Below are 10972 nucleotides of genomic sequence, written 5' to 3'. Positions count from 1 at the left end.
AATACTTCTAACACTCCCCCCCCATACTAATAATGCTAGAAGGTGAACCGTGCTCCTCCATCCGGCTGATGGAGCACGGTTCACCTTCTAGCATTATTAGTGTGGTGGGGAGGGGAGTATTAGAAGTATTAACAGATTTAAATACACTAACAAATTTGAAGCCAAACTCTGGCTATTATTTTATAAACTGTTTTTCCTTTTGGGATAAAGGTTTTACATGAACCAATAAAAGTTGATCATTGTAAGCACCCCTGTCAGTGTCAAGTGGTTTGTCTCACCTCTGTAACTTCTACATTTTGTTGGAGAGCTAGTTCTGTTGAATAACAACTGACTTACTGGCTGGATCACCAGGTGAAAATAAAAGAAAGAAAGCCTAAAAAAAGAAAATGAATACCACCATCACATCTATGAAATGGAAAGCTGCGATATAATAAATGTTTGCTTTAGTATTTAATACCACTAAGTATTAAGGTGGGTGTTTAGTTTGGAACAACATTTTTCACTTAGAGAAGCTGCATAGTTTTTATTTGTATTTTGCTTTTATTAGGAAAAATTTAAAATCTTGTTCTCTTTTCAATTCAATTACCTCTTGTGGAAGCCAGGAACAGCTTCTGCAGAAAGAGAATGATGTTGGAAGACCCTATGTTTGAAAATCCCAGGTTACCAGAAAGACAGCTATCACTTACACATCATGTTTTTTTGGACAGACTTCAGGAATAAATAAGAATATTTGATATATACTAGGGAAAAAAATGATACATTTACATCAACAATAGACTACCATCGTTGAAATGTGACTATCAAAGCATAGATTTACTTTGTGATAATTTAGGTATAAATGCTTTTTTAAATTTTGTTTTTAAAAGATATTCTATGTGCTTTATTCCATCCAGTTACTTTTGACAAAGCTCCTAAAACATCCTTATTTCGTAGACTATAAACTAATGGATTTACCATTGGAATTAAAGCAACATAAATAAATGAAAGAATGCTATCTTTGGTTTGAGAGTTTTCAGCATTAGGAACCATGTACAAGCAAAGTGCTGTTCCATAAAAGAGGAAAAGAATGGTAAGGTGTGACGTGCAGTTTGAGAAAGCTTTATGTCTCCCCTCTGTGCTATGGATTTTTAACACGCTAGAAATGATATAAGCATAAGAGGTCAAGGTCAAAGAAGAAGGAAAGAAACCAATGATAAAATTGTCAACAAGTATAATAGTCTGAATGAGAGTAGTGTCACTACAGGACATATTTAGAAGTGCCTTGAGGTCACAGAAAAAATTATTAATGATTTTGGACTTACAAAATGACAAATTTGATGTAAGCAACGAGAGCAATAATGAGTTTAAGAATCCAAGGAGCCAGGATGCTACAGTCAAAAATAAACATGAAACTCTGTTCATAATTAAAGGATAGAGCAAAGGATTACAAATTGCTACATATCTATCATAAGACATGGAGGTCAGAAGAAAAGACTCTATGTTTGCAGTTGCAATAAAAAAGTACATTTGCGAGATACATTCTTTAAAAGACAAAACATTCATGTCAGTCTTTGTGATGGCTAAAAGCTTTGGAACAGTAACTGATATAAAAGACATGTCTAATAGAGATAGATTACATATAAGAAAGTACATAGGAGTATGCAACTGAGGAGCCTGGATGATCAGCATTGTGATGATCAAATTTCCCAACATAGCTATCATGTAGATAATGAGAATTCCAGTGAAAAGTATCAGCTGGGTCTGTGGATTTGTAGGAAAGCCAACAATAAAAAATCTACTCTGTGCTGTCTTGTTACCCAGGCTGTCATCATCAAGCATTTTTGTAAGAGGATGTGGAAAAATAGTCTGAAGAATTTTACTTTCTTCAACAACCTAAACAAAAAATTACCACAAGATTAAATTAAAATATGAAAGGCAAAAGATTACATACAGAAATAAACACAGTAATGATGGTTCAACTGTGGTTTTACCTGCATTCAGAAATGTTCTTAAAAAAGAAAATCAAATTTGGTTAAAAAGGTTTACATTTTCAATATATATTTATAGAAAACATTGTAAGCCTTGAGAACCAAAGAAGCGCCACCTATTCATCTGTTTACTCCAGGGGCTCATTAGCATATTACATTCCCAAGAGGTAAACATGTTACTCAAATGCATGCTATTCTAATTCTTATTAATGAATAAAATGGGGATCTCAATCTCTGTAGAAAAATATTTTTGTTAAAAACACACTGCATAGTATATTTTAATGTGATATCAAGGGTAACATTGTAAATATACAAATTCTTTAATCAACGTGCTTGGGGGATGTAATACAGCTGTGCATGGTGTTACAAAACAGCTCAATTTCAGTCTCAGCAACAGTGTACACTGGTAGTACATATTGGACTGTGGAATTTTTTTTTTTTCTTTTACACTTAGCTTGGCTTATATTGGTGGATAGAAATTTTCCAGTAGTTCATTGTGCCTTTTCCTGATCTCCCTGATGCAAAATTTGTCCAGATGTTGGCCAATATCTCTCAAGCTCTCGTTAGGAATTGGCCAACATCAGTACAATATTAACTAGGGTGAATTTGTCAAAACATACTAAAGAACAGGAGTATAGTCAGGTGTTTTACTACATGAATTAAGAGAGCACAAATGACACAGCATTGTAAAATTGTACAGCAAAAAGAATAATTTTAAATAGCAAGATTAGGCCTAAATTTACAAGAGAAAAATCTGATGCTTTTCTAAAGACAAATAGCTGCAATTTGCATGGCAATTTGTACCAGAGCTTTGTGAATGTGGTGGAGTTTCTCTTTGCAAGGATACCCAGGTATGTGCAAGGTACATAAAAAATGTGTTTTTACTTGTACATGATTAGATAATGGATAATCAGCAAAGCTTCACATCATTCACTAAGCTTTGGTGCAAATTCTCTTGTGAAGTACAACTTCCATTGCAAAGTGATTAAACTGATTAGCCTATTTGCCTTTAGCAAATCAATCCCAAACGGTACAGACTGTGGCTTTACTACAACAATTAGAATAGTGCAAAGGATACAGCATTGTAAAATTAGTCAATGGCAGGACAGTTTTAATCAGAGGTACTAAGCCAAAATATGCTATAGACAGGAGTACAAGCAAGGGTTTTACTATTCAATTATGAGACTGCAGACACAGTATTTTAAATTTGTCCAACAGCAGGACAGTTTTATTCAGGAATAGTAGGCCTTACTGGTGTATGTCCAACTTATCTATGTGGATTAGGGGTGTAGTGAATGTGGGGTGATGTAAGGTCATTACAATTAACCAACATATAATCTACTATGCCAATAAATCAATATAAAGTCACAGTGCAAAATTATAAACAAATGTCACTCAGTGCAACAGTATGGTCTTTATCAGTGCAAAAATAAATTCATATCCACAATAAATCTGTGTATATTCTTCTCATGTGAATCTCCAGACACCAGACTCCCCCGACTCCCTGTGCACATTAACCTCACCAAATATTATTCACCTCTAGACTTAATAAGCAGTTCACATGCACTTTGTTAAATGACTAAAAGGTATCCAGAAACCCCTCTCAGCTATTTTCTAGAGGTTTCCATTGCTGCATGGGAAACAGAAAGAATACAAATCCTCATTACATAAAGACCTTTATTAAAAAGTAGACATGTGCGATTTGTTTCATTAGGAAACAAAATTTGGATGAAATTTTCGTTATTTGGATGTATCCGAATCACAATAGTAATGAATTTCAATAAATTCAAAATAAATTATAACAAAAATTACTAATTAATTTGTATTAATTTGCTTCATTTGTTTGAAACTTCAGAGGGCTTTGTAAGCTCAATATGATTGTCACACTCTGCACAGTATTGGTAAGATTGGCCAAAGTTAAGCAAACATCAAAGTCACAAGTAAGTCACATCGAAATTGTAAGCAAATTGCATCAAAGTTGCAAGCAAGTCATCAAAAGAACTTAACAAATGAATCTGAATCTTCCAAAATAACTTCTGAAAATACGAATTAGTTTGGATCAAAATACTAAACAAAACCAAATATACGAAAAGGAATCATTCTAACATAACGAATATGATGAAACGAAATGATTGACTTAACCACTTGCCTACCAGGCACTTATACAGGTAACTTTTATCCTTCGCTGATGTGTGTTGATGAGGCTGCACTGATAGGCAGCACTGATGGGCACTGATAGGCGGCACTGTTGAGGTGGCACAGATAGGCAGCACTGATGGACACTGATAGGCAGCACTGATAGGTGGCACTGATGAGCTGGCACCGATGATGCTGCACTGATATGCAACAATGACACAGAAGATCACCGGCACTGATAGGCAGCACTCATGGGCAGCACTGATGGGGACTGATTGGTGGCACTGACTAACGGCACTGACTGGCGGCACTGATGGGCACTGATAGGCAGCGCTGATGGGCACTGATGCGTGACACTGACTGATGATGCTGACTGGCGGCACTGCTGGGTAGCACTGCTGGGCAGCACTGATGGGGGGCACTGCTGGGCACTGATGAGTGGCACTGCTGGGCACAGGTGGGTGGCACTACTAGTCACTGATGGGCACAGGTGGGTGGCACTGATGGGCACAGGTGGGTGACACTGATGGGCACAGGTGAATGGCACTGCTGGGCACAGGTGGGCGGCACTGAGGGTGGCACTGCTGGGCACTGATCATCAGGGCACTGATGATCAGTGCCCTGATGATCGGTGCTGATCCATCCTCTGACAATTGCTAGTTGTCAGCAGTGCTTTCCTCATGCTGCGACGGCGCGAGGAAAGTGCAGCGAATAACTGGCAACTGCATTTACCGGTGATCTTCTGTGTCATTGGACACAGCTGATCACGTGGTAAAAGGCCACTGTGATTGGCCTTTTACCACATCACGTGATCAGCTGTGTAGGACACAGCGATTACGGAGATCGCCGGGTGCGCGCCCCCGGGGGCAGACGGGAGGGCGCGTTCTGGGAGGACGTCATATGACGTTCTCCCAGACCTGGACAACCACTATGGAGCCATCATTCGGCTATAGCGCGGTTGGCAAGTGGTTAGCAAATTAATTCAAAGTGAAAGAAATTTTTTCTTTGTGCACATCTCTATTAAAATGGTTTAATGATTAATGCCGAAAAGGTATCCAGAAACCCCTCTCAGCAATTTTCCAGAGGTTTCCATCGCTATATGGTAAACATAAAGAAGAGAAATCCTCATTAGTTAAAATCCTTTATTAAAAATATAGTTAAAGCCAAAGATACACTCCCAAAAAATAGTGGTCTGTCCAGCACTAGGAATAGAACGCTAATTGTCACTGAAGCCACGCACTAGCAGTACTTCCTGCTTTCGAACCTGCATATGCTCCGCATGTGCAGGATGACAGCTAGCTTTGCCTGAACATCATGATGTCTTCCTCCAGGCTTCCTCCACACTAGGGTCCAATGCCTGGTCTAATATGCTACAAATGTAGTACAATGAACCCCACAGCATAAAGTAATGATGAACAGTAAAAGATAGTGCTTAATGCCTGGTCCAATATGCTGCCATTGCAATTGTAAAGAATTAAAATTAGCCCAACAGAACAAAGCAACAATGATGAGCTATAAACGTAGTTTATGACCATAGACTACACACAAGTAGCACTGGTGCTCAGTGCCTGGTCTAATATGTTACAGTCACAAATGTAGTAGAATAAGCCAAAAGCAGAAAGCCGTGATGATGATGATGACGATGATGTTGATGAGCAGCAAAAGGTAGTTTATAGCTATACTATGCAGACAAGCAGTCGTGCCCCTCAATGTTTGGTCGAATATGTTACAATTTCAAATGTTGTAGAATAAGCCCCACAGTACAAAGCAATGAGAAGTATGAGTGGTTTACAACACAGATAAACAGCTCCCGCCTTCAGTCCCAACCTAACAGTCCCTTCCTGTATGAAGTTCTAATATCCTGCAAATGCTGTACAATATGCCCAACACAGCAGTGAAAATCACTTATATCTCCCCGAAATTTGTGACATGTGGTCTGTGGTGCAACAGGCTTGGAGGCTTTTGGAGACATAAATAGATCCCCTAGACCTGAGTTTACTCTGCTCTCACGTTGGTGGACGATGTTGATTTATCACTGTGTGGTTTTGTAGCCATCTTTCCATCTAGGTAAGCCAGCTCCTTCTCTTTTTTTCTTTTTTGCACAGATACCCCTGATTGGGCCTAGATATGGTTATACTTATACATTACCATTACTTATTTGGGGGTCTTTTCTTGATATCATTGTTCCAGGTTTTACCTGGACCTATTTCTCCTAAAAGAAATGGAGGATCATTCTGTGCATGGAGCTGCGTTTCCCTACCAGGTTTCAGACAATACCTGCTACAATAGAATTTACACCATCATTATTATCGGTTGGTGTCCATCAGACTTATTGGATACTTTTTTATATAAGAAATGATATACTCTTTTGTCTGATTGTATTTATTCCACTATTTCTGTTATGTAGTTCTCTGTTGTGACAGTGCGGCCTCAGTCCCTTTTTGGAGGGGCCTTGTCCGGTTGGTGGCTGCCTGGATGCAGACTGGGGAGGATTGGTGGAACCAACTACTTTTAAATGTGGCGGAAACTTATGTGGCTCTCACTGTATTATGCTGTGAGTACTGTATATTTGGTGTTTACATAACAATGTTATACATAATCACTGGTAGAATTGTTATATGTTCTAAATATATATGTTTCAGCTTCTATAGATCATATCACCTATGTGTAGAGCTTCATCCCTGAAGAAGGTGTAAATTTACTCTGAATCGCTTTGGATGGTTTTCATGAACTCTGTAATGTCTATACATCTTTCAGTGGTGATATAACAATGTATTTATCTTCTAAAGTAACCGCCCATATATAATTTGTATGGCTGACATTTTAAATGTTATTGACGCTCAATAAAGATTGACATTGAAATTTTACTTATTTATTGATGTCTTTAAAGTCCCAATAATTGGGGTTCTCTTTGGTACAGTTATATATTCTAGGGATGTTGACATCTACTAGAAGTACCTCATGGTCATTTTTTCACCCTTTTCAGCTATAACACCTTCAGCTCTTCTGGGAAGGCTGTCCACAAGGTTTAGGAGTGTTCCTATGGGAATGTTTGACCATTCTTCCAGAAGTGCATTTGTGAGGTCAGGCACTGATGTCAGACGAGAAGGCCTATAATTTTCAGCTTTCAGTGCTATCACATTTTGAATGACAGTTGCAAGGTCATGCAACACTGTACTCATATACATTTTTTAGCATTTTTTTGAGACAGGTAAAACTTTATTTTGGTGGTATTTATTCACCACAGGGATTTTTAATTTTTTGCTAAAATGAAAAATCCAAAAAGTTTTTAAAAATCTTGGCCAACATTTATTCAGTTATCTTTTTAGTAAAAAAAAAACCCAAATTAGTTTATAACCAAACATTATAATTTTTTAAAATGTATTTAATTTTTTTTTATATTATTATTTTTTTTTTTTTAACATACTGTCACCCTAGCAGTACAGTGCCACCATAGTGACACTGTATTACTTGTGGGGGGTGATGAAGATTTTTTTCTTTTTACACTGATTGCTTTTACACCCATAAAGGCTGTAAAAGCAATAATTTCTCCTTCTTTCCAGCTGCATTCTTGCAACCATTGAGAAATACTGTGCAAGCTGTGATTGGTCACAGCTTGTCACATGGTACAAGGCTGTTGTGAATAGCCTTGTACCATGTGACCACAGATTTCACTAGTAGTAAGCAATGATGTCAGGAAGTGACATCTTGCTTACCACTTTTCATGTGATCACTGATTGGCCAATCAGTGATCACATGATTGGGACCTCACACAGAGGTCCCGTACAGAGATTGGTGTTCCGCTGTGTCCGGAGGACACAGCGAGCACCGGATCGAGGTGCTGCGCACTCCCAGGGAGTGCTTACAGGCTGTAAATGTGGGTGCCGTTTATAAACGCCAACCCACTCCTGCACTGCTCCCATCTGGCCGTTTATGTACATGGGTCGGACGGGAAGTGGTTAAAGGAATTTTGCATTTTTAATGTTTCCTTTTTTTTTTTGGTACATGTTCTCCAGGACAATGTTCAGGGCCCATGTCATTTGTGTGACAATCCCTTGCCTATTGGCCTAGAAAATGACCATTACAGATTTTTAACATTCAGCTTCCATCTGCTTCAGTGGGGTTCAGATTTGACACCTGAATTTTAGCATTGTTCACTGATCCTGCCTTGAACCAAACCCAGGTACATTTGACTCATCCCTATCGGTGGAAAAAAAATTGCTAAAACTTTTGGTCTAAGAAACAAGATGCATAGTTTGACTGTTTATTTAGGTGTCCTTTTGTCATAAATAAAAAAATAAAAATAAATGATGGCCTATGCGTCTATTCAGCATGATATACTGCAGCTGCTGAAGAAAGCTTAACTCATATGAATGAGTAGGATAAATCATCTTTGTGTTAAATTTTTCAATCGTGTTGGGTGAAAAAAACTGATGTTTGAAGTAAACACAAGCTTTAATTTATTTACCACTAATGACTAAATATGCAAGTGTATGTGAATTTCTGACATTCAATGTCTATATAAAATGTACAGTAGAATTATTACAGTACATTTCCATTGCGTAATACGTTACATTGCCTTGCAGGAAATTTTCAAAGGTTACATCAGGGCAAACTAGCTTCTTTTTAGACATGAAAAGCAGTAATGCCACAGAGAACTGTAAAACAAACATTTGCAGAGCTCTTGTCCCCACAGACCTAATATAGTTAATTGTTAATACTGACAATAGACTTGTTACCTGTAAACATTGTAAGACCCAAAGTGACTAATTAGATATGCAATGTCTTGGAGACTCACACTCATCATAGTCTCTAAAGTCCTTAGATCTCTTGAATAACATGAGCCATAACCATTATTTGTTACATGAAATTACCTTCACTTGAAAATCAATTAACTGTTCCTTCGCCTTACAATTCAAATAACAAAAAATCAGCAGGTTAAAGGATTACAATGACAAAAAAGAATGGAAACAAATTATATATATAAAAATATATATATATATATATATATATATATATATATATATATATATATATATATATATATGCAGTATATACACTCACTGGCGACTTTATTAGGTACACCTGTTCAAATGCTTGGTAATACATATTGCTAATCAGCCAATCACATGGCAGCAACTCAATGCATTTAGGCATGTAGACGTAAGGACGACTTGCTGAAATTCAAACTTAGCATCTGAATGTGGAAAAAAGTGGATTTAAGTGACTTTGAATATGTTTGTGGTCTGAATCTTTCAAAAACTTCTGATCTACTGGGATTTTCATGCACAACCATCTCTAGGGTTTACAGAGAATGGTCCAAAAAAGGAAAAAAAATCCAGTGAGTGGCAATTCTGTGGACAAAAATGCCTTGTTGATGTCAGAGGTCAAAGGAGAATGGGCAGACTGGTTTGAGATGATAGAAAGGCAACAGTAACTCAAATAACCAGTCGTTACACTTCTTACTCTCTAGCTCCTTTGTCCCGCCTCCCATGCTCGTCTCCAGGACGTCTCCAGAGCCTCCCCCATCCTCTGGAACTCTTTACCCCAATTTATCAAACTATCGCCGACTCTACTCACTTTTAGGCGATCTCTGAAAACTTATTTCTTCAGGGAAGCCTATCCTACCTTCAGCTAATAATGGAATCTTCTATTTCTCCTACCAGTCCATCCCCCACAGTTATTACCTTTTGTACCACTAGCCCCTCCCTCTTAGATTGTAAGCTCCAAGGAGCAGGGTCCTCCTAACCCTCTTGTATTGAACTGTATTGTTGCTGTATTGTCTCCCGTTATATTGTAAAGTGCTGAGTAAACTGTTGGCGCTATATAAATAATAATAATAATAAGTTACAACCAAGGTATTCAGAATACCATTTCTGAATGCACAAGGCATCGAAACTTGAAGCAGATGGGCTACAGCAGCAGAAGACCACACCACGTGACACTTCTGTCAGCTAAGAACAGGAAGCAGAGGCTACAATTCACACAGGCTGACCAAAATTGGACAATAGAAGATTGGAAAAATGTTGTCTGGTCTGAGTCTCAATTTCCCTAGAGATGGTTGTGCATGAAAGTCCCAATGGATCAGCAGACCAGCCCGTCTGGCACCAACAAACCATGCCACATTCAAAGTCACTTAAATTCCCTTTCTTTCCCATTCTGATACAGGAGTTGAATTCAGAAAGTCATCTTCACCACGTCTAGATGCCTAAATGCGTTGAGTTGCTGCCATGTGATTGGCTGATTAGCAATTTGTGATAACAAGCAATTGAACTGGTGCACCTAATAAAGTGGCCGGTGAGTGTGTATCATATACTGTATATACTGTATAATGTATATCCTGATCCTATTCTAAGTCACAACAATAGAAAAACACAATTGTGCTTAAACTGGTAACACACAGAAAATTCTAATTCCTTATGTCTTTACTGAACACGTCTATTAAACATTCACAGTGCAGAAGGAAAAAGTAAGTGAACCCTTGGAGTTAATAGATGGTCGAACCTCGTTTTGCAGCAATGACTGCAAGCAAGCGCTTTTGGTAGCTCTGGCTCAGACCTGCACAGCGTTCAGGAGGAATTTTTGACCTTTCCTCTTTGCATCACGGCTTCAGCTCAAACACATTTTTAGGATGCCTGGTGTAGTACGGGGGACAGTTAGTGCCAGTGGTAACCCTGCAAGAGATATACCGTACACAGAGACTTTCATCTTTGTAATGAACTTTCATTCAGCAAGGCAGTAAACAAACACAGTTTTAAATTGTGCAAAAAATTTAATTTTCTATTTTTCTATTTATATCTAATAAATCAAATTTAATTATAAATTCAGGCCAAAATGTATTCTGATACATGTCTTTGGTAAAAAAAATA

General features: G+C 37.9%; 1 protein-coding gene across 1 annotated transcript; it reads right to left on the bottom strand.

Moving 5' to 3' along the window:
* Positions 1 to 846: 846 nt before the first annotated feature.
* LOC149440382 (olfactory receptor 1E16-like) lies at positions 847 to 1818 on the bottom strand. The gene has a single exon (XM_089658755.1). The coding sequence runs from the start codon at positions 1816 to 1818 to the stop codon at positions 847 to 849; it is 972 nt and encodes a 323-aa protein (XP_089514881.1).
* Between the last annotated feature and the right edge of the window lie 9154 nt (positions 1819 to 10972).

This window comes from Staurois parvus, unplaced genomic scaffold (genome assembly GCF_062004578.1).
Source record: "Staurois parvus isolate SC_StPar_1 unplaced genomic scaffold, SC_StPar_1.0 ptg001090l, whole genome shotgun sequence".
NCBI lineage: Eukaryota > Metazoa > Chordata > Amphibia > Anura > Ranidae > Staurois > Staurois parvus.
The sequence above is the reverse complement of the archived record's forward strand: the minus strand, read 5'-3'. Positions and strand labels throughout refer to the sequence as shown.